Source organism: Geotrypetes seraphini, chromosome 2, assembly GCF_902459505.1.
Source record: "Geotrypetes seraphini chromosome 2, aGeoSer1.1, whole genome shotgun sequence".
In the NCBI taxonomy this organism is placed as follows: domain Eukaryota; kingdom Metazoa; phylum Chordata; class Amphibia; order Gymnophiona; family Dermophiidae; genus Geotrypetes; species Geotrypetes seraphini.
In genome coordinates, this window is record NC_047085.1 from 380297418 (window position 1) to 380321677 (window position 24260).

The window sequence follows — 24260 nt, forward strand, 5'->3', positions numbered from 1 at the left end:
GGGTCCTTTTACAAAGGAATACTGCGCGTTAAACCACCTGCCGCGCTAGCACCTAACGCCTCCATTGACAAGGCGTTAGGATTTTAGGTTGCCGTGGGGGTGATGAAATGTCTGACGCACTAACCCCCGTAGCACGCCTTGATAAAAGGAGCCCATAATGCTTTAAAGCAGGGTTAGGGAACTCCAGTCCTCGAGAGCCATATTCCAGTCGGGTTTTCAGGATTTCCCCAATGAATATGCATGAGATCTATTTGCATGCACTGCTTTCAATGCATATTCATTGGGGAAATCCTGAAAACCCGACTGGAATACGGCTCTCGAGGACCGGAGTTCCCTACCCCTGCTTTAAAGAATAGCTAAAAGAAAAAAACTAGGAAAACAACAGGGGAAGGAGGAGGAGAAATATCACATTGATTACCCAAGGTGTATTCTAAATGAACATCTAGGCCATAGGTGGGCAACTCCAGTTCTCAAGGGCCGGAATCCAGTCGGGTTTTCAGGATTTCCCCAATGAATATGCATGAGATCTATGTGCATGTACTGCTTTCAATGCATATTCATTGCGGAAATCCTGAAAACCCAACTGGATTCCGGCCCTCGAGGACCGGAGTTGCCCGCCCCTGATCTAGGCTCAGTAAACTTAGGGATCCTTTTATCAAGCCACGCTAGCGGGGTTAGCGCGCGTGACTTTTAATCATACGCTAACTCCCCACGCTGGCCAAAAAAATTACCACCGGCTCAAGGCAGGCGTTAGCGGCTAGCGCGGCCGGCAGTTTAACATGCACTATTTATGCGCGTTAAACCGCTAGCGCAGCTTGATAAAAGGAGCCCTTAGGCTTGAAGCTGAAGTCCTAAAAACTGGTTTGAGTTCTTTCTTCATAGTCATTCTTCTACGTCTTCCTCATACCTTCTAATGTGCCCCAGGGTTCAATTCTTTCCCTGTATATTTGTTATATGTGTTTTACTTCTGCCATGGTGTAGATATATGTCTTTTCCTAGTCCCTTGTTAACTTTTTATCCCTTCCCCCCCTCCTTTTTATGAAGACACGTTAGGTTTTTTTTAATTGCCAGCCATGGCAGTATTATGATTTCAAATATGTTTATTGAGTTTTAAGTAACCAAAACAGAGTTACAAAAAGAACAAAAGGAATAAAGAACAAGTGAACAATAAGGTTCAACCGAACTAATTCTGATGCTCATAGAATTCCTATGAGCATCAGAGCTAATACCGCTGCAGCCGGTGATTTAAAAAAAAAAGCCTAATGTGGCTTCATAAAAAGGAGCCTTATATGTTTACAATGATTTTACTATTTTATTATTGTTTTATAGTTTTACTGAGTCCCTGACGCAGCTTTTGTATGGGTGAAACACAGCCTGTGTAAAGCATTTTTATGTGTCTCTGCAACAATAAAGTTATTTGGTTACTACTGTATGTTTTGGCTGATATGCTGTTTTAACCATCATCTTGCATTTTGCAGACTGCCTGTCCTGTTGTGTTTTGGGACTTTCCCTGATACAGACAAGACTGATATAGGTTTGCAGTTTTTATTACTACTTACACATGTAAACCTTCTATCCCAGTGGTCTCAAACTCAAACCCTTTGCAGGGCCACATTTTGGATTTGTAGGTACTTGGAGGGCCTCAGAATAAATAGTTAATATCTTATTTAAAAAATGACAATTCTGCATGAGGTAATTTTAAAACTCTTTATAGTTTATAAATCTTTCCTTTTGGCTAAGTCTTAATAATAATATTGTAATTTATAGCTAAAGAGACATATGATCAAGAAACTGCTTTATTTTACTTTTGTGATTATGATAAACATACCGAGGGCCTCAAAATAGTACCTGGCGGGTTGCATGTGGAACCCCGTGCCGCGAGTTTGAGACCACTGTTCTATCCTGTAACCTTAAACCCATCAATATTTTGAATGTGATCCTTGCATTTCAATTGACTTTTGAAGAACAAGTTATATTTAGGTACTCATTTTATTCTTTCAGGCAAATTTACTCTGTCAGGTTATCCCTTGAGCACTTAGCCGTGAAGTCCCTGATGCAGACATTAGTCATTTTGCACCAGTACTACTGCAATATAATTTATACAGGTATTCGAATATCAACTTTGAGCATCTACAGACTACATGCCAAGTTCCAAGTTTCCAAGTTTATTAGTTTTTAATATCCCGACCATCAAACAATTGTCTGGCCGGTTAACAATAAAATTAATAAAGAGTTTAAATGTAGTAGAATGTGCATGAAGATGTCTAAAATTAAACATAAATGACAAAGACTTGACGTACAGGAATGTGAGGGCAATAGGGGAGGAAGGGGGAAAAGTTACATTGTATAGAAGAAATGGGAAAAGTGGGGGGGGGATTGAATGAAGGGAAGGGGAAGCGTGAAGATGATGGATTCTTGCCTAATGAAAGAAAGAAAGAAAAAAGAAAAGGAGAGAGAAAAAAAAAGAAAAAAAAATATAAAAAGTTTAGATTAGATTAAAAGCATCCCGGAATAAGAAAGTCTTTAGATTTATCTTGAATTTAGCTAATTGTTGTTCGTCACGGAGGTATTGTGGAAGTGAGTTCCATAATGTAGGGGCGGTTATAGCGAAATTTGTTTTGCGAGTATAGTAGAAGTCTTTTAGGGAAGGAATATAGAGAAGTTTGTGGTCTGATGATCTTAATGTACGAGTGGAACTTTGAGGAATAAGGAGTTTGTCAAGAAATGTAGGTAGATGTAAGAGTTTGATTTTGAACGTGAGTAGAATAATTTTATAAGTGATACGGTGGGAGATGGGAAGCCAATGGGCTTCCTTTAAGAGAGGAGTGACATGATCAAATTTCCTTTTCTTATAGATAAGTTTTATTGCGGTATTTTGTATCAGTTGAAGGCGTCGTAATTCTTTTTGAGGGAGGCCGTTAAGGAGAGAATTGCAGTAGTCTAGATGAGAAATTACTAAGGAATGGGTCAAAATGGTAATAGAGTCAATATTCAGTATGGAAATTAATGATCTGATGATGCGGAGTTTAAAGAAGCAGACTTTTACGATGGAGCTAATGTGATCGTGAAAGGAGAGATCTCTATCGATAATGACGCCGAGTAATTTAATTTTAGATTCCATATGAAGTGGGATGGATTTGATGGAGATAGTTCCTAGTAATGATTCGGATTTTTTGATGGGGAGTAGGAGCCCGCAGGATTTGTCGATGTTAAGTGAAAGTTTGTTTGTGTATAGCCAATCGTTAATGTTATCTAATTTATTATTTATATCTTTTATGTCAGAGATGTTGGTGGTGTTAATAGGGTGAAGAAGTTGAATATCGTCCGCATAGGCGAAGATTGTAAATCCTATGGATTGGGCTAATATGAGGAGAGGAGAGAGGAATACATTGAATAATAATGGAGATAGTATAGATCCTTGTGGGACTCCGAAAGTTTGAAATATAGTTGAGGAAGTTACGTTTTTTACGCAGACTTTAGAGCTGCGTTCCTGAAAGTAAGATATGAACCAAGAGAGTGCAGAACCGGAAACGCGGCAGTCTTTTAATCTAGAGATAAGAAGAGAGTGATCGATGGTGTCAAAAGCTGCGGAAAGGTCTAGAGAGATTAGAATAACAGATTTTTGGTGTTCATGGTAATATTGTATGGTTGAGATAAGGCCAAGTAGTGATAGTTCTGTAGAATGTGAAGAGCGAAAGCCTGTTTGGCAAGGATGTAATGCGTGAGTTTTTTCGAGAAATTCTGTTAATTGGGAGTGAATGATTTTTTCCGTAATTTTGGAGAGTAAAGGAAGATTTGCGATAGGACGATAGTTTTTGGGGAGAGACATATCACGTACTACCTTTTATTTGTCAAAAATCCTTCCGGATGATTTTCAAAGTGATGTAATCGCTTAGCCGCTGAATATTCCCACAGACCACCCAACCAAAAAGTTGACAGGTGAGGGGCAGAACTGGGTGCAGCATTGGGGATGACCTGGGATTATGCAGGCATTGTGCCAGCAATATTCATTGCCAGCACCTGCATAACTAAGAGGAGTAATTTAGGATAGCCCAAAAAACGCTGACCGTCACTGGCTGAATATTGGCAGGGGCTTGCCTCCATTTCCTTTATCACATACATAAGAACATAAGAATTGCTGCTGCTGGGTCAGACCAGTGGTCCATCGTGCCCAGCAGTCCGCTCACGCGGCGGCCCTTTGGTCAAAGACCAGTGTCTTAACTGAGACTAGCCCTACCTGCGTAAGTTCTGGTTCAGCAGGAGCTTGTCTAACTTTGTCTTGAATCCCAGGAGGGTTTTTCCCCTATAACAGACTCCGGAAGAGTGTTCCAGTTTTCTACCACTCTCTGGGTGAAAAAGAACTTCCTTACATTCGTACGGAATCTATCCCCTTTCAATTTTAGAGAGTGCCCTCTAGTTCTCTCTACCTTGGAAAGGGTGAACAACCTGTCCTTATCTTCTAAGTCTATTCCCTTCAGTACCTTGAATGTTTCGATCATGTCCCCTCTCAATCTCCTCTGTTCAAGGGAGAAAAGGCCCAGTTTCTCTAATCTTTCACTGTACGCAACTCCTCCAGCCCCCCTTAACCATTTTAGTCGCTCTTCTCTGTACCCTTTCGAGTAGTACCGTGTCCTTCTTCATGTACGGCGACCAGTGATGGATGCAGTACTCCAGTTGAGGGCGCACCATGGCCCGGTACAGCGGCATGATAACCTTCTCCGATCTGTTCGTGATCCCCTTCTTTATCATTCCTAGCATTCTGTTCACCTAGATTCTGTTTGGCCACTGGACTTTCTACACTGGCATCCCACTATATCTGTCTCTACTCCTCATTCCATATGTTCCCACTCGCAAATTCCATTTCCAATTGCTTGTCTCAATTCAATCAGGAGTTCATCTTTTATATTTCTTCTTTGCTCTCTCTCTCTGGAGCTATTTTCTGAAGTGATCCTGGAAGGCGTCCTCCTTGACAACATTTTAAGCCAATCTCAAATTTATTTCTTCACCTTGGCCAATCAGCGCTCAGGCATTGATCAGAAAGTAAGGCAACAGCTCAGACCTGTTGGTAAATTTTGGCTGTAAATGTGGTGCAACAAGGTTAGAGAATCGCTCGGAGTGATCATTTTAATATTAATGACCTCATTGTACTACATTTCCATGGCAGCATCGGAGACTGCTAGAAAACTCGAAGAGACCTCCCTAAGCTATTTTGATAATCCGTTGCTAAAATACATGCACACTAAAATCAGCTGGAACCGGTTTAGCGAGCACGTTAAAGGCAAATTTTAGTTTTGAGAATCTGCCCCTTAAAAAGGTACCAGAGGGGGGTTGAGGGGAGTGGATTTAGGAGACGCCCGATTCCCTGGGAAAAGAGGGGAGGGAAAGATGTCATGGGGCAGGGTTCTTGTGCCCACCCACTTTGGGCTCAGGCCCATCTAAAACTGGGAAGTCTGGCAACGTCACTGGATTATTCTATGGAGCCATTGGGCTGTGACTAGTGGGGTGATAGCAGCCAGCATGGATGGTCTAATGCACTGTTCTTCAACCACTGGTCCACAGACTGGTGCCGGTCCGCAGGAAATTTCTGCCGGTCTGCAGAGGGCTAGCAAGATTGCTGCTGCTGCTGCTGCTAAACCCGACAGGAAATCTTCTTTCCGACGTCAATTCTGATGTCGGAGAGGACGTTCTGGGCCAGCCAATCGCTGTCTGGCTGGCCCAAAACATCCTCTCCAACGTCAGAATTGACGTCGGAAAGAAGATTTCCTGTTGGGTTTAGCAGCAGCAGCAGGGCGGTAAGAGCAAGGGAAAGGAAGGAGGGAGGCTTTTTTTTTTTGCCGTCAAGGAGGGAAGGAGGTAGTCAGGCAAGCAGGCTGGCTTTGGCCAGGGAGGGAGGGAGAGAGGTAGACAGGCAGACAGGCTGGCTTCGGGGGTGGAGGTGGGACAAAGTGTGGAAGGCAGTGAGAGGGACACTGGGGGCATTAAACACAGGAAGGGGCACTAAGGACATGGGAAGGAGGCACTGAGGGCACTAAAGTCATGGGAAGGAGGCGCTGGGGGCACTAAAGGCATGGGAAAGAGGCACTCGGGGCACTAAGGACATGGGAAGGAGGCACTGGGGGCACTAAAGGCATGGGAAAGAGGCACTGGGGGCACTAAAGGCATGGGAAAGAGGCACTGGGGGCACTAAAGGCATGGGAAGGGGCACTAAGGACTTGGGAAGAAGGCACTGGGGGCACTAAAGACATGGGAAGGAAAGAAGGAGGGAATAGAAAGAGACAATTGTTGGGCCTGAATGCAGAAAGAAAGAAATGAAAGGATACACAGACAGAAGGAAACGCAACCAGAGACTCATGAAATCACCAAACAGCAAAGGTAGGAAAAATGATTTTATTTTCAATTTAGTGATCAAAACGTGTCAGTTTTGGGAATTTATATCTGCTGTCTATATTTTGCACTATATTTGTCTATTTTTCTATAGTTACTGAGGTGACCAACCTTGCGGAGATGGGGTGGAAACAGGGTTTTTAAATTTTAGTCCTTGTAGTGTGCCGGTCCACAAAATAATTCTTTTATTTCTGCCGGTCCATGGGTGTAAAAAGGTTGAAAAACACTGTGTTTGTTTGCGATGCCCTTCCTGCTGTCCTAATGGAATTTTTGCTCATATTACTAGTTTTAACTTATCATCTTTTGTAAACTGCCTTGTTGCTTAAGTCAAAAGGTGGTATAAAACATACAAGAAAGTGCCCTAAGAAGCAGAACAGAGGAAGTGGAGTTTTACCATGTTAAAGGAAAACAGAATCTTGTTCCCTGCAGGTATTCTAAAGGCAAGACAAAAGGCATGGAAATTATCCAGGCGGCATCCCACAATGCAATACACAAGTTCCAAGCCAGGAGATAAAGCTGCAGCAGATAAGCAGAGCTCATCTATAGCACAGTCAGCACAAGGTCTGTACAAAAGAAGGTGACCTGCACTTGACATGGCCTGCATCAGGCACTAGTTTAAAATAAAAGCAGAAACGCCAAGCTCAGAGCTTCACAGATCATTTGAGTAATTCGACCAGGCACATTCAATAGCATAGTTCTGCCAGCACTTTTAAGACTGAACTAGACTGCAACTAATTCTGTCCTTTGAAGAGTTTGGTTCCGGGGATGACATATTTCATTACTGTGACAACTCTAAAAAATAGTCAGAGGACAAGCTCAAGAGGCATCAGAGCTGAGGCTTCTCTGGCAATCTGCTTCTTAACCTTCTGACTAAACCAATTGTAAAATCAAACTCAGAGTCTGGGTGGTGGGCCAAAGAGGACCATCCTCCTGTGGCCAAGATTGAAAAAGTGCTTAATAGGGGGAGGGTGGAAAGGAATGAAGGAATAACTACCGTATTTTCACGTAGATAACGCGCACCCGTGTAAAACGCGCACACGGGTATAGCGCGCGAAAAACACAAATCTATGTATAGAAATTTTTATATACCACGCACACCCGTATACCGCGCATGCTGCCCGACTCTCCTTTCGCCCGCCCCGACTCTCCTCTGGCCACCCCGACTCTCCTTTCGCCCGTCCCGACTCTCCTCTCCCCCTTGAAGTTCTGTCCCCACCCTGAAAGCCTGATGCCCCCCCCCGACGTCCGATTCACCCCCCCCCCCGCAGGACCGCTCCCACCCGCACCCCGAAGGACCGCTCGCACGCACTCCCACCCGCACCCCCACCCTGAAGGACCGCTCGTACCCCCACAGGCTCTAGACCCCCCCCCCATCACATAGAAGCTCCTACCGGTGTCCTGCTGCTTCCTCTTGGCGGTCCCGACTCCCCGACACGATCGGGGCAAGAGGGAGCTCAAGCCCTCTTGCCCCAGCCAACCGCGGCACCCCCGACACGATCGGGGTAAGAGGGAGCTCAAGCCCTCTTGCCCCAGCCAACCGCGGCACACCCGACACGATCGGGGCAAAAGGGAGCCCAAGCCCTCTTGCCCCGCCGACTCCCCAACTCCCCGACAATATCGGGCAAGGAGGGAGCCCAAGTCCTCCTGGCCCTGGCGACCCCCCCCCCTCGCTAGTTGTTCGGGCCAGGAGGGAGCCCAAATCCTCCTGGCCACGCGACCCCCTACCCCCACCCCACACTACATTACGGGCAGGAGGGATCCCAGGCCTTCCTGCCCTCGACGCAAACCCCCCTCCCAACGACCGCCCCCCCAAGAACCTCCGACCGCCCCCCCAGCCGACCCGCGACCCCCCTGGCCGACCCCCACGACACCCCCACCCCCCTTCCCCGTACCTTTGTATAGTTGGCCGGACAGACAGGAGCCAAACCCGCCTGTCCGGCAGGCAGCCAACAACGGAATGAGGCTAGATTGGTCCATCCGTCCCAAAGCTCCGCCTACTGGTGGGGCCTAAGGCGCCTGGGCCAATCAGAATAGGCCCGGGAGCCTTAGGTCCCTCCTGGGGGCGGGTTGGGCCCATGTGCCTCAGGCCCCGCCCCCAGGTGGGACCTAAGGCTCCCAGGCCTATTCTGATTGGCCCAGGCGCCTTAGGCCCCACCAGTAGGCGGAGCTTTGGGACGGATGGGCCAATCCGGCCTCATTCCGTCGTTGGCTGCCTGCCGGACAGGCGAGTTTGACTCCCGTCTGTCCGGCCAACTACACAAAGGTACGGGGAAGGGGGGTGGGGGTATCGTGGGGGTCGGCCAGGAGGGTCGTGGGTCGGCTGGGGGGGGCGGTCGGAGGTTCTTGGGGGGGCGGTCATTGGGGGGAGGGGGATTTGCGTCGAGGGCAGAAGGGCCTGGGATCCCTCCTGCCCGTAATGTAGTGCGGGGTGGGGGTAGGGGGTCGCCGTGGCCAGGAGGGTTTGGGCTCCCTCCTGGCACAAACAACTAGCGGGGGGGTCACCAGGGCCAGGAGGACTTGGGCTCCCTCCTGGCCCGATATTGTCGTTGAGTTGGGGAGTCGGCGGGGCAAGAGGGCTTGGGCTCCCTTTTGCCCCGATCGTGTCGGGGAGTCGGGGGGGCAAGAGGGCTTGAGCTCCCTCTTGCCCCGATCGTGTCGGGGGTGCCGCGGTTGGCTGGGGCAAGAGGGCTTGAGCTCCCTCTTGCCCCGATCATGTCGGTTGTGCCGCAGTTGGCTGGGGCAAGAGGGCTTGAGCTCCCTCTTGCCCCGATCGTGTCGGGTGTCGGGACCGCCAAGAGGAAGCAGCAGGACACCGGTAGGAGCTTCTACATGATGGGGGCGGGGTCGGGAGGCTGTGGGGGTGCGGGTGCGTGCGAGCGGTCCTTCGGGGTGGGGGTGCGTGAGAGTGGTCCTTCGGGGTGGGGGTGCGAGCGGTCCTGCGGGGGGTGAATCGGACGTCGGGGGGGGGGAACTATGTAAAAAAAATTTTGTACAACGCGCTCACGTGTATAACGTGCGAGGGTATGCGCGGTACGTAAAAACCACGTATAACGCGCGCGTTATATGCGAGAAAATACGGTAATACTCCAGTCTCTGACCCTACTGGGAACATGGCAGTTGCCACAGAGTACAAGTGTGTTGCCTGTGTCCAAGGGGAGAGTGTGGTGAAGTGGTTAAAGCTACAGCCTCAGCACCCTGAGATTGTGGGTTCAAACCCATGCTGTTCCTTGTGACCCTGGGCAAGTCACTTAATCCACCCATTGCCCCAGGTACATTAGACAGATTGTCAGCCCACCAGGACAGACAGGGAAAAATGCTTGAGTACCTGAATAAACTCATGTACACTGTTTTGAGCTCTCCTGGGAGAACGGTATAGAAAACTGAATAAATAAATAACCAACCTTATCCTTATACATCCGGTTATATTGGGGAAGAGGAGGAAAGACAAGGAACAAGAATCGTCTGTAATAAAAACACATTTACATCATGTTGCCCTTACTTAAGGGATGATTTTTGTCCCACTGACATACATGTTAGCTATCATACCTTCTGCAAAGTAAAACCACAATAAAGGCACAAAACGTAAAAATAGGAAGCCTCTCCCAATGAAGCATGTATTGACTGATGTCCATATAGCCAGCAGATTAACTTGTGCACCCCGTTTCCCAAACTTTGTCCGACAGCTCAGTGCACGACTACAGGAAGGCTATGGAACGATGAAAGTGCTGCAAAATGAACCCCGTCTTGCACACAGGATCCATACACAGCGATGGCTGTTATGTTGCAAAGTAGAACTTTTTACGAGACGATGGCTGGCTCATCTGGTGAACAGGGCTAGATTTAGGGCAAAAAGCGCCTTAGGCAAAAATAATCAGTAACACTCCCCCCTTCTCCCCTTCCTCCAGAAATTCTCTCCATGTCCTCCACCTCCTTCTTACTTTTCTCCCTCCATCCCATTCCCACCAGCCTTTTTCCTGGCCCACAGAGTTCTCCATCTCATATGCCCTGTCTGCATTTCACTTTCACTATTCCCCCTTCCCATGTACGTTGCCCTGTCCACACCCCTTCTCTAGGTTTCACTGTTCCATTATCCCATATAGGTCTTCCTCGCTATGCTCCCCAACCCCGTGTAGGTCTCCCTCCCTCTGCCAGACTCATCCCAAATTTCTCAATATTTTCCTTTCCTCCTCCTCCCTCTCTCTCACCAGCAGCCATATTCCAGAACTTTTTGGGTCCCTCATGGTTACCTAATGTGTCAGCCTCATAGAAAGAGCTGTAAGATCATAAGTTCTCTAGGTTCATAGCATGAAACTAATCCCAGGAGGAAGGAGACTGATTAAATGCTACTCCTCCTGCCAGCCATGTAAAAGGTGGGGGCAATGTGGAAGCAGACCCTGCTGAGTCCAAGGAACAATGCTAGCAGCGTTCACTGTGTCTGTCCATCATCTTGTGGCACCTACATGACTGTCCTGATCAACCTACCCAAACGCTAGTCTATGAGATCCCACTATGCCCCAGTAGCAACTCCCAACCCAAGGACCATTTTAGATAATACCAGTTCACTACAGAGGTCCAATTCACTGTAACTTAGTTCATATTTTAAAACATTTTCCATCACTGACTCTGGCTTATTCAGAAATAAATGGATTAAAATCTGTATATACAAATGATAATTTGTAGCACTGATCCAGATATAATCACCTAAATTTCCAGTGCTTTTCAGCCAGGACCTCAAAACCTTCTAAACTTAAAAAGGAAAAAAAGGAATTTGAGCTAGAGAACTTTGAAATTGCAGTTAATTTAATACGATTGAAAGTTGATGTGTGTACAATTCTACACTACTACTCTATATACTCGAAATTAAGTCAAAACCCCCATTTTCCCCCCAAAAAGGAGGAAAAATGGTTGACTCAAATAAGGGCAGATTAATGTTCTAGTGCCCTGCCCTGCCAGGATCTGCACCCAGCGCCCTTCCCTCCATCCAGTCAGGCTCTGCACCCAGCCCCATTCCTGCCAGTCACTGCACACAGGCCCCTTCCCTCCCTCCCAGGCTCTGCACCTTGACCCCCCCTCCCTGCCCTGACCATCATACCTCTGCCCTGTCAATCGTACCTCTACCACTTGTGGTCAAGAGGTGTAGCGGGCAGGAGTGAGCTTTCAGCACTCCTGTCCCACTGCTAACCTGGTCAGTCGCTGCCGCGAGTTCCAGCTTCAGTTCCTAACCGGTACCGAGCGGGAGCACGCTTTGGTGCTGCTGCTCGGCGCTCAGTGGCTTCCTGAATGGCTCCCATGAATTCTCGGGACAAAGATGCTGGACCAACAAGTGGGGGGATGGGAAAAGGAGGAGGCATGGATGCTGGGCCCATGTGGGGGTGGGGAGACAGTAGAAAAAGGAAGAGAGAGTGACCCAGATCAGAAAAGGAATGGAGGAAGAGATTCTTAGCCAGTGAAGAGAGAGATGCACACCATCGGAGCAAAGGAGAGAATTCAGGGTGCGAGTGACATTTCCATTGACTTTTTGATTTGATTTGAATAAACTTGGTTGATCCAGCATATTGGTTCCACTCCTTGTTTTGGAATTTAGAGGGAGACAAAACTACAGTTGGAACGAGAAAAAACCGAGGCAGCTGAAGCCTGAGAAAGGAAAAGGCAAGAAAGAATTTTAGGCCTTAGGATGGGAGAATTCTACGCTACATACAAATAAACTTTGCAGAGTTTTGAAATATTGTGTGCAGAGTAATAAGTTCACTAGAACAGCACAGCTACACAAATTAGTAATCTGCTTTCCCAGAATGAGGCAGTAAATTTAGAAGTTACAATAGAAATTATATGGAGAGTCAGAATATGCAGGAGAGAATTTATTTATTTATTTATTTAGGCCTTATTACCAAAGGAGCCCAGAACGGGTTACAAGATTACATTCACAGTATAAGTAAGACAAACTTTGTTGGGACAAACAAACTTGGTGTACATAGAGGTATAAATTTCAGCTTTTACAGTATAGTCATAACATACAGATTTGGAGATACAGACAGTGGACATTGGGTGTTTTAAAAATCGCAGTATTTTCCGAGAAGACATAGGGCTCCTTTTATTAAGGTGCGCTAGTGTTTTTAGTACACGCACGAAATTACCACGCGGTACGCTTCTAGAATAACGCCAGCTCAATGCTGGCGTTAAGGTCTAACGTGCATGCCAATTTAGCGCGCGCTATTCCGCGCATTAAGGCCCTAACGCACCTTTGTAAAAGGAGCCCATAGTCTATGGTGGTTTAAATCAATGGTTCCCAACCCTGTCCTGGAGGACCACCAGGCCAATCGGGTTTTCTGGCTAGCCCTAATGAATATGCATGAGAGAGATTTGCATATCATGGAAGTGACAGGCATGCAAATCTGCTTCATGCATATTCATTAGGGCTATCCTGAAAACCCAATTGGCCTGGTGGTCCTCCAGGACAGGGTTGGGAACCACTAGTTTAAATTACATCATTTCCTGTATGGACATAGCCTAACATAGGTAAAATAGCTTTGTAGGTCATTGAAGTATGGTGGGGTTTTGATCCAGTGGTCCGACGTAAAGGTCAGTCAGGGATGCAGATGTAAGCTAAGGAGCTGGGTTTGTAAAGAGGATACAATTCACCTTGCATCCTCTGCTCTCCAGATCAACTGGAGCCCACGGAAGAGAAGTGGCGCTCAGTGTGAAACAGCAAAGCCGAGGACTGTTCCTGGTTCACTCAGTCTAGCATTGCAGAAGAGGATATAAAGTAGCACACAGTGGGGGGCGGTCTGTCCCAGGGAGCAGTCTTGGTAGGGGCACCGGCACCCATCCTCCTCGCTCCCCCCCAGACCCCTCTTCCCTCATACCTCTTTAATTTTCCCTGCACGAGCAGTATTACAAACTTGCTGCCCACGTTGGTGTTGCCTCTCCCTCTGATGTCACTTCTGGGCCCCACACCTAGGAAGTGACGTCACAGGGATAGCCGACGCGACGCAGGCAGCAAGTTTGCGATGTTACTCCCGCCTGGAAAATTAAAGAGGTACGGGGGAAGGGAAGGGAGCGTGCGCACAGCAGGGGGGAGTGGAGAAGAGGGCGGAGCAGGGGCACCATTCACCCTCGCTACGCCACTGGTAGCACAGAAGCTACTGGATAGTTATAAACTTTTGGACTGAATGTAACTCATTCCTTCACTTGCAGTTGGGAGCGAGTTACAGTACATTTGGGTAGATTAGTTATTTTCCTCTCCATGGAGGATTTACAGTCTAAGGATCTCTTTCACTAAGCTGCACTAGTTAATGGACTTAGCATGCACTAACATGGGACTTTCCCCAAGCACTAAGCCAGTGGTCTCAAACTCGCAGCCCGGGGACCACATGCTTAGAATGCACTCCCGGAGGAGGTTGTGGCGGAGACTACTGTACTGGGATTCAAGCGCAAGTTGGATGCACACCTTCTTGCATATCATATTGAGGGATACGGTAAAGCCGGGTCTCCAAAAATGAGTACCTAAATGGGCCGCCGCGTGTGCGGATCACCGGACTAGATGGACCTCGGTCTGATCCGGTGAAGGCGTTTCTTATGTTCTTATGAGGTAATATTTTGAGGCCCTCGGTATGTTTATCATAATCACAAAAGTAAAATGAAACAGTTTCTTGATCCTATGTCTCTTTAGCTATAAATTACAATATCATTATTAAGACTTAGCCAAAAGGAAAGATTTTTAAACTATAAAGAGTTTTACCTCATGCAAAATTGTCAGTTCTATTTTTGCCGAGGCCCTCCAAGTGCCTACAAATCCAAAATGTGGCCCCACAAAGGGTTTGAGACCACTGCACTAAGCCCATTTCTAGAGCCATCAGAAAATAGGCATTCCCCCCCCCCCCCCCCCCGGCCTCCCTCATTTGTTGGATTTCTGTCCATGTACCATTAGAAATGCAGCCATTTTAAAACATGAACACAGGAGCACTTACCTCCCTTCTATTTAGCAAACACTCAAGGTTACGAATGCACTAACCAGCCAGCACAGCAGTAAGGTCAGCGTGATAGCTGAACAGTGTTTCCACGCCCATTCCCTGCCCCTCGCACAAAATAAACGGCACACGCTTAGCTTGTGCACAGGGCACAACACAACGCTATTCTCTGTTAATGCCTTCCTGTCCTGTAGATTATTTTATGGGATTTTGTGTTTCCATCTTATAGGATGAATTTAAAAGAAGATTTTAATAATGATACCGTTAATGTCTTTTTGTGTTTGTCTTGTTGAAACATGTTTAGCATTTCTTAAATATGTATGCATGTAATTTTGTAAACTGCATAGTTTTTATGTGGCATATAAATTTTTAACTCAATAAATGTTAGCGCATTCTGCGTTAGGTGTGTGTGAACACTTAACGCAGCTTAATAAAACGGCCCCTTACGCAAACCTGAGCCAATAGAAGGATTAAGCAACATTATTAAAGTGCATTGTCCAGTTTGACGGTGTGGTCTTCTCTGAATTTTTTTATTTTATTACTAGCTGATGCCCTGGCGTTGCACGGGTATTTAATTATAGCAATAACACTGTAAATGGATTCAAATAAAGATACTTTATAGTGGTGAATGAAATTTTTTTTTACAGCTTAATAAAAAGTACAATATTCAAATTATAATGTGAAATATTTGACAAAATGAATACAATACAACTAACGCAAAACGTGATTATAAACAACATTTTTAGTTTCACCTCCTGGAGCAAGAACATATAAATTCTTGGGTGAACCCAGCCCTGAGCAAGCAACATAGAGTTGTGGGCCGCGAGACCCCCAGAACATATCACCCCAGGTAGTGAGGGATCTGCATACCAAGTTTCGTTCAAATCGGTCAAGCCGTTTTTGAATTACTGTGAGAATGGCAGCTTTTTACATTTTTTCTATTGACATGAATGGGTGAAATCTGATTTTCTGTTTGTAGCTCCGCCCATGTTTGCAGGTGGGCCGCGAGACCCCCAGAACATATCACCCCAGGTAGTGAGGGATCTGCATACCAAGTTTCGTTCAAATCGGTCAAGCCGTTTTTGAATTACTGTGAGAATGGCAGCTTTTTACATTTTTTCTATTGACATGAATGCGTGAAATCTGATTTTCTGTTTGTAGCTCCGCCCATGTTTGCAGGTGGGCCGCGAGACCCCCAGAACATATCACCCCAGGTAGTGAGGGATCTGCATACCAAGTTTCGTTCAAATCGGTCAAGCCGTTTTTGAATTACAGTGAGAATGGCAGCTTTTTACATTTTTTCCATTGACATGAATGGGTGAAATCTGATTTTCTGTTTGTAGCTCCGCCCACGTGTGCAGGTGGGCCGCGAGACCCCCAGAACATATCACCCCAGGTAGTGAGGGATCTGCATACCAAGTTTCGTTCAAATCGGTCAAGCCGTTTTTGAATTACTGTGAGAATGGCAGCTTTTTACATTTTTTCCATTGACATGAATGGGTGAAATCTGATTTTCTGTTTGTAGCTCCGCCCACGTGTGCAGGTGGACCGCGAGACCCCCAGAACATATCACCCCAGGTAGTGAGGGATCTGCATACCAAGTTTCGTTCAAATCGGTCAAGCCGTTTTTGAATTACTGTGAGAATGGCAGCTTTTTACATTTTTTCCATTGACATGAATGGGTGAAATCTGATTTTATGTTTGTAGCTCCGCCCACGTGTGCAGGTGGGCCGCGAGACCCCCAGAACATATCATCCCAGGTAGTGCGTTCAAATCGGTCAAGCCGTTTTTGTGTGATCGCGGCACATACACACATACATACACACATACATACCTCCGATTTTATATATATAGATTATTATTTCCTTAGATTAAGCAACTTGCCCAAGATAGCAAGGAGCCATGGTGGGATTTGAGCAAGAATTTCCTGGTTCTCAGACCTTCTGCTTTAACCATTAGGCTATTCCTCACACATGCATATCTTACACTGGCTTTTGCTTTTTTTTTTTTAACTTTGTTCTCTTGTGACCCACTTAGATTTTTTTTATTACTTGTAGTATATTGAATATAATAAACCATAATGAAGGCTCCCAAAGAAAGCAGGAGGAAACTCCTGGGCCAGTAACATAAAAGCAACTATAGAGGACAGCAGCTTGTGTAAACAAACTCATCACGAAGCAACTGAACAGGAGCATTTAATGAGAAATCACCACCCCTAAATGTATCACCAAAACCATAGGAAGTGTTAGAAATCAATTTGAAGAGGTGGGATAGTAAGGTTGATTCTCACTGGAGCATTTAGAAGTTACAATCTCCCAGTGGTGATTAAATAATTATTTCTATTACACAAGAACTTAAAAAGAGGCAAGGCAATGCCTACTGTACCTGAAAGCCACTCAGCTAGCATTAGTGTACTGCAAAAGGCATGATCTAAATCCAAATCCCTGAAACCCCAAGGCCAAGAACAGAGGACCAGTGGCAGCCTTAAATCTCCAAAATACTTATGATGAAACCTGTCCTCCTTTTCCAAGCCACTGAACTCTGCTTGCAGCACATGGGAGTTGTCACTGTCATTCTCCCCTAAGCCACTGAATTCCTGAGCACATCCCTTCCAAACATATGCTCACACCTACACCGAGGAAAGAGATACCTGGTCCTAATTATATATAATGTACAATGATATAACTCTCCTACTTGCAATAGCTGTAAGGCTGCAGCTGCGGCTCAGCACTACACTTAAAGGATCGAAGCTGTTAACCATATAACGAAAGCAGATTTGCACATTCTCCCTCTACGAATTGCAAACGGCCAAGGACTATTTCAAGCTTCTCAATAGCAGCATCTTAGCTGTGTACAGATAGCTGCATTGATTATTTTCTTTAGCAATAACTCCACAGTACTTAAGTTACAACTAAAAGGTCATTTAAAGGGAAATCCGAGTGTAAACGGGAAAACTTTGCAAAACCCACCAGTGTCGAAGACAGATGGCACCTCAACCTCATCTAGGTTTATTGTTTTTACAGTCATCTGATTCTACCAGACTTTAGAGAACAACATAAAACTTGAGACGCGCGCCACAGACTTTGCACATCTACTAAGAACTCTGACAGTAGGACGAGAGAAACTCAGAGGCGGGGGGGGGGGGACAACTTGGCGCCCTCCATCTCCGCGCTACAGATTTGCCCAGCCAACGGCAAAAAAAAATAAAAAAAGAGCCGGGAAAGTTTCCAGTCATCCCCTTAGTGCTAAGCTGCAGCCGCGCAGGGTTCGCCGATTGCAGAGAAACAAACAACAACAAAAAAAACAACCCCAAAAATAATGATGGGGAGATCGGACGGCGGTTCCTGACGCTACAATCCCCGGACAATGCGACGTGTTCCCCCCCATCGAACTTCCCCCCATGCAACCTTCCATCGCGGACAGGTTCCCCCCGCGCCCGATGCCCTCTCCCGGCCGATCCCCGCTCTGTTTTTAGACAAGAGGTGCTAGCTCCATCCCTTTCCCTTCCAGCAAGACCCTACAAAAACACAAGCCAAGAATGGAAAGGACGACCCTCCCCCTCCCCCCCAGTTTTCTTAAAGCGATCTCGACCCTACGACTCCCCTGAACTTGTGGTCCACCCGGCGCGCGCTCCAGACGCTTCCCGGGGCAACGAATGCAGCTCTCCCGCTCTCCGATCCGGCGCGCATCCCCTTCGCTTCGCGGCTCGTTTACCCCCCCCCCCTCCCCTCTTACCTGCGACACCAGCGGGACGAGCGTCTGCTCCACGGAGCGAGTCTTGATCTCCAGCCCGGAGTCGAGGCTGAAGCCCGAGGAGGAGGAGGACGAGACCCCGCTGCTGCTGCAGGGAGAGGTGGCCATGGCTCCGTGCTTCCTCTCCTCCTCCTCTCGGCGCAGGAAAACACCTCCCAGGACTCGCACATCCGAACCCGCCAGGAAAACTCCCGCCGTCGCCTCCGGACAGGAGAGCGCGGCGACGGGTCCCGCCCCCACCCCGCGCTGGCTCCTCCCCCCCCCCCCCCTCCCCGGGCACCGCCTCCTGTCACCGAGCGCAGCTTCGCTGGTTCAATCAGTTCCTCCCTCCTTTTGTCCCGGCGCTGAACTGTGCCTTTTCCTCCTGTTCCCCAAACTTTGCCGGAGAAGGATCGCATCGGGCATTTCAGATCACGGAAAGGGCTTGGGGTAAGGAGTTTGCTAGGTCCGTCGCCATTGATTCTTCTATGGCCAGGGAATTGGGAAACTCCAGTCGGCTTTGTTGTTTGGGGGGGGGGGGTTTATGCGCATCTTTTACTGTTGTTCACCTGCTCTCTAGCCTCTGTGTGGAAAAGGGAGGTACAGTATCTAAAACATGTGAAACAAACTCCAGACGCTTAAACTATCCAGCATAGCTTTCCTAGTACCATACAGTTTCTGCAAGTTTCAACAAGGATTCATTGCGGTTTTCAGTAAGAATTCTGAGCATTCGTGGAAGGTGCAATAAGATTCATAGTCTATAAGGAGAATTACAGTGAGAAGAGATATGTCTTTTCAACAGTTTCCTGCATTGATAGTAGGTAAAGAGCTGACATAGATAGTGTGGTAGGCTGTTCCAGATTTGGGGACCTTGATATTTGAAGGTGGAGGTGAATAACTGTTTTTCTGGTGGATTTGCTGAGAAGGAAAAGTCAGCTTAAAGCGATGTCTCTTTCTTGTGGAATTCTGCGCAATGGAATTCTATCAAATTTTCTGTATTACCATAAAGAAGCCCATTTGAAAATCATTTCAGAATGGATGCAAAATAGAAATATACCTTGGCTTAGTATAGAACAGACACGAATGGGCCTGGCCTTGGCTACTGTGACAGGAACTGTCCTAAAATGCTCGAAATCTGAATAGATACATAGGAGATTCACTACAAACTTGGCTATCAGTGTGAACTATATTTTTTTAAGATAGAAACACTTTCTTGCAACCGCAATACAGTATGCCCCAGGTTTTGCACCTGGAATGCTTGATGGCACTTATAAAACACGGGTCCAATCCTCTCTATGTACACTGGCTTAGTTATGGGAAGACAATTAAGTATTAGACTTCTTGGTTCTGGAAGATGAATATGGATTACAATCTTGAGATTTATTCAAATATCACCAACTTCGAGACAATATACACTGGAAAGCCAGTAAGGAGCTCATAGTATCTGAAACTAATTTAGAAAAGGCATTGCATTTGGGGGTATCTCACACCTTTATCAAGCCCTATTGGGTCAACATCTTACCATCTAATATTATACAGATAAATGGTAGAAAGATTTATGCCAAACCTATGACTTTCTATCTTGGTGGAAGATATTCTGCAGCTTATTGAGAGTATCTATCTCTAAAAGAACAATGGAAAATGGATTTAAAATTATTTATAGATTATATGACACCCCCTGCAAATCTCCCAAAAATACTTAAGATGATTTCATCTGATTGCTGATGTCACTGTAGGAATTGGGGCACTTTCCATCATATATGATGGGAATGCCCCATTGTTCAATCATATTGGAAGACGATACTATGAACAATGCAACAGTTCATACACTATGGTCTCCTTTTATGAAGGCGCAGAAACGGTTTAGCGCGCGTAATACCGTGCGCTAAACAGCCGGTCGCGCTAGCCGTTACCGCCTCCTCTTGAGCAGTCGGTAGTTTTTAGGCTAGCGAGAGGGTTAGCGTGTGATGAAAAGTCGCGCGCACTGAAGCTGCTAACGCAGCTTCGTAAAAGGAGCCCTGTGTAATGCCATTTATAGCAGAGGCCTGACTTCTGCATGTTAAATCAGCAGGCTTTCCCTCATTAACCTATAAATTAGCCACACACAAATTGGTGGCTGGAAAACTTTTACTGGCACATTATTGGAAAAAAGCAGACGCACCAACTATGGAGACAATATTGCATGAAGTAGACTTTATTTGCTTAATGTCCAAAATGACCGCACAATAAAATGGACAATTACAAACATGTGGAAAAATCTGGAACCCATATCTTCAGTGGAGACAGTTTAAGGTTTAAATTATATAAAATATGGAAGGGTCTTTGGAGAATAATCTAAGATTTATGTTGTATAAAAATTATGAGGAGAGAACTGTACAATTTAAAGGTTAGTTACTATATAATGATATAGGAAGAGGGAAGGATAGGAAGGGGGTAGCTGAATTAAGTAGTAAATTAGGATGTACCAAAGTAGTTTAAGTTCTAAGCTTTATAAAAAGCTTCTTTTTCTAGCTAACTGTAATCCTATGAACCTAGTTTAAGATTGTATTATGTCTAATCTGATCTTCCATTTTGAGTCGCACAAACCTATACAAGCTCAAGGCGACAGATCAAAGAGGAAGTGGGAAGGTAGAGGGGGGGCATGCAGAAGCAAGGGGAGGGGCCTAGAAGTAGGGGGTGCAATATAGAAGCTGAAAACAGTTAAATGTCAAAGAGGTGGGTCTTTAGGTTTTTCCTGAATGTGGTGTAGTTTGTCTCTTTTCTGATTTCTTCTGGGAGGTCATTCCAGGTTTTTACCCCCAGATAAGTTAGCGTACAGTGAAAAATTTGCTTCTAGTGGAGGTATTTTGTGGATGGCAGGTTTAGTTGAATTCTGTTAAGGATTCTTCTTGATGTCGATCAAACAGTAGAGAATAGTTGGATAAGAGGGGCTGCTGAGTTTCTGTACAGAATCTGGTGTAGGATACATGAAGTTTTGAAAATTATTTGGGATGATATTGGGAGCCAGTGTAGTTGCCTGATGAACGTTGTGATTGAATCATATTTCTTTAATTTGTAGATTAGTCTAACGGCTGTGTTCTGAATGAGCTGCAGTTTGTGGATGAATGGTGTTGATGCTAAGGTAGGCAGAGTTGCAATAGTCCAATTGAGGTAAGACCATCATCTGAACACGATCAGAGCAAAGTGATGTGGGTAGAAGTATGGTCTTGTGAGATGTAGTTGACGCATAGTGTAGATGGTCTGTTTCCAAAGGTTAGAAATTTGTGGTTCCATTGTGAGAGTGCCGTCTAAGATGCAACTGAGTACCTTGGTGGATTTTTCCATTGTGAGAGTGATGCCTGATGAAAGAGTGAGGTTAGATATGACGTTCTGTTGTGCGGTGCGGAAACCAATGGCTTTGGTCTTGGTGGCGTTCAGTTTCAACTTGTTCGTTGCCCGTGTTTGGATTTTATCTATATCGTTTGAGATTTTTTTCAGCAATATTAGTATGTTTATTGGTTATGGGGATGAGGAGAATGATGTCATCGGCACAGGATAGTACAGTTTCGTCTTCCATCTTGATGTGTCCCAGCGAGCTCATGAATAAATTGAATAGGATTGGGGATAATGGGGAGCCTTATGGGACGCCACAGAATGCCTTCCAAGGGTTGGAGTATACTTCTTGCTTTTTGACCATATATTTGCGATTTTGTATGAAATCGGCAAACCACTTCAGTACTGTCCCTGTTATTCCAATTTCTGAATAGCAAGGAGTAGTTGGTGGTCCACTGAGTCGAAGTCCACGGAGATATCAAATTGAAGTAATATTGCCTGATGACTCAAGCTTACCAACTGTTTGATTTTAGTGATTAAAGTGATGAGGAGGAGCTCGATGCTGTGCTTTTTTCAGCAGCTGTATTTGGATGTATGAAGTGCTGCTCTATTTATGAGGCAAGCTGCTCACTGACATGGGACTTAAGGATTTTAGTGAGGATTGTAATGCCAGCAATCGGTCTGTAGTTAGATGCTGTGGAGAGGTCTACTTGGGCTGTTTTTGGTATAGGGATTAAGACTATTTTGCCCATTTCTTTGGGTAGGTGCCCTTGGTTCAGGGAACTATTTAGCAGGTTGGTGAGCCAGTTAATGATATGATGTGGAGCTGCTAAAAGAAGATATGGAGGACAGTTGTCTAGGGGGCTGCTTCATAAGGCTAGTTTTGATATTAGTTTATTGGTATCGGGGATGGTAAGGTTAGCGAATGAAGTCCAGATATGGTCTGCTTTTATGGGTTCAGTGTATTCCATAGAGTAGTGTTGGGAAGTGTTTGTAGCGGCTTTCTTTGCAACTTCCGACTGGACCAATTTGACTTCGTTGTGGAAAAAATCTGCTAGTTCATGGACTGAAATTTTATTAGAATGGGTTGCAGATTCTTGGTTTGGGGGAGTTGTCAGTTGTCGTACCAGGCAAAACAGTTTTTTGCTGTCGGTTGTGTTGCTTCCTAGTAGTTTTTCTTGGTTTCGGATATATTGTCCTTATATTTTTTTAATGGCTGCTCTCCATTGTGTTTGGTGTTTTGTTTTTCCTCCATTTCCTCTCTAGACGTCTGCATAGTTGTTTGTCTAGTCTTAAAGATTCCGTAAACCAGGAGAGGGGTTATGGTATCTAGGGTTTTGGTTATGATTTTGTTCCAGTTGGTTATCCTGAATGTAACATGGCTATATTATAATTTTTCCATAAACTCTATCTGGCGGTGCCAGATGATTACCCTCCTGATGTGGGAATGAAGAGATGTGACAGGCTTTTCCTCTCTCCCAGGGCACATTTTTCAACACACCTGGGAACCCTTTTGGACTATCATGACTCCCTTGGCTCGCAGCCAATTGCTTAACTGTTGCTTCCATGTCTCTCTGTATCGCTATGTTACCGTTGGTATGCATGTATTGTTTTGTATTATCTCATTGCATATGTTGGAGTTGTATTTGGGAGGAGGACCTGGGGGTATGGGGGGTATGGGGGATAGGGGAGGAGTTGTGTGGGGGGTATTGTACAACAAAATTTGAGCTTGTTTGCGGTTCCTTTTGTGTATTTGTTTGATTTTCTTGATGAGATCAATAAAATATATTTGACTATAATTTTTCCATAAACAAAATATAAAAAAAAAAGAAATGGGCTTACATTCTACATGAGAATGATAAGCATTAATTGCACCGAGGTGAACCCTTATAAAGTTGGTTTTGAGACCAGGCTCAGAAAGGTGTAGAATAGGGGTGTCCAACCATTTGGCTTCCCTGGGCCGCACTGGCCGAAAAAAATGTTTCTTGGGCCGCACAAACGTGCAAATGCTGCAGCAAAACAGAGGAGGGAGCCGGCAAGACAGTAAACACCCGGAGGCAGCAGCGGAAAACACTGCATCATCCTCAACCGGGGCCGCACAAAATACTTCACAGGGCCACATGCGGCCCTCGGGCCGCAGGTTGGACACCCCTGGTGTAGATGATAGGGCATGACAGCAGATCTAGGGCATTACCCTCACACCAGATAGCAAACCACCTCCTCCATTTAAAAGAATAATACCTCAATGGAATCTTTCCTAGAGGCCAGCAAAATCCTAGATCCACCATCTGGGAGATGCAAGGAAGCAAAGTCTAAGCTCTCAACATCCAGGCTGTGAGAGGTAGAGGCTGGGGGCTGGGATGTAGAATAGCCTTGTTCTGAGTGATGAGGGTTGGAAAACAGTCCAAGACTCTTCGGATGACAATTCCAGAAGAGGGAACCAGATCTGCCTCAGCCAATACGGTGCAATGAGATTCATGTTTCCCCAATCCTGCTTGAGTTTTAGCAAAGGTTTCCCTATCAGAGGTATGGGAGAACTTGCAAACAGAAGTCCTGAACTCCAATGCAGGAGAAAGCATCCAATGTTAGTCTTTTGTGTGATCTGAGACTGGAGCTTTGTGATTGAGAGGAGTAGCAAAGAGAACCATTGAGAGAGTGTCCCACTATTGGAAAATTTCCATATTGAGTGACCACTCCTGGTTTCATGATACTGTTCAGTCTGTTGGCCAAGCTGTTGGATTTTCACGCCAGGTATGTGGTCCTGAGAACTATCCTATGCTGAACAGCCCAAGTCCACATCCTAATGGTCTCCTGACACAGAGGGTAGGATCCCCCCCCCCCAGCTTGTTGGTATAGTACATTGCA

The 24260-nt window shown here is 45.8% G+C and overlaps 1 protein-coding gene across 2 annotated transcripts in view; it reads right to left on the minus strand.

The window, feature by feature from the left end:
• The window catches only part of CTNNAL1 (catenin alpha like 1), a 520895-nt gene extending 502566 nt beyond the window's left edge, over positions 1 to 18329 (minus strand). The window contains exon 1 of one of the 2 annotated variants that reach the window (XM_033930656.1): positions 18087 to 18329. In XM_033930656.1, the coding sequence (XP_033786547.1) occupies positions 18087 to 18212 (126 nt within the window). In that variant the 5' untranslated portion in view covers positions 18213 to 18329. The remainder of the gene's footprint in view (positions 1 to 18086) is intronic. The other variant, XM_033930655.1, reaches the window with a different exon arrangement.
• Between the last annotated feature and the right edge of the window lie 5931 nt (positions 18330 to 24260).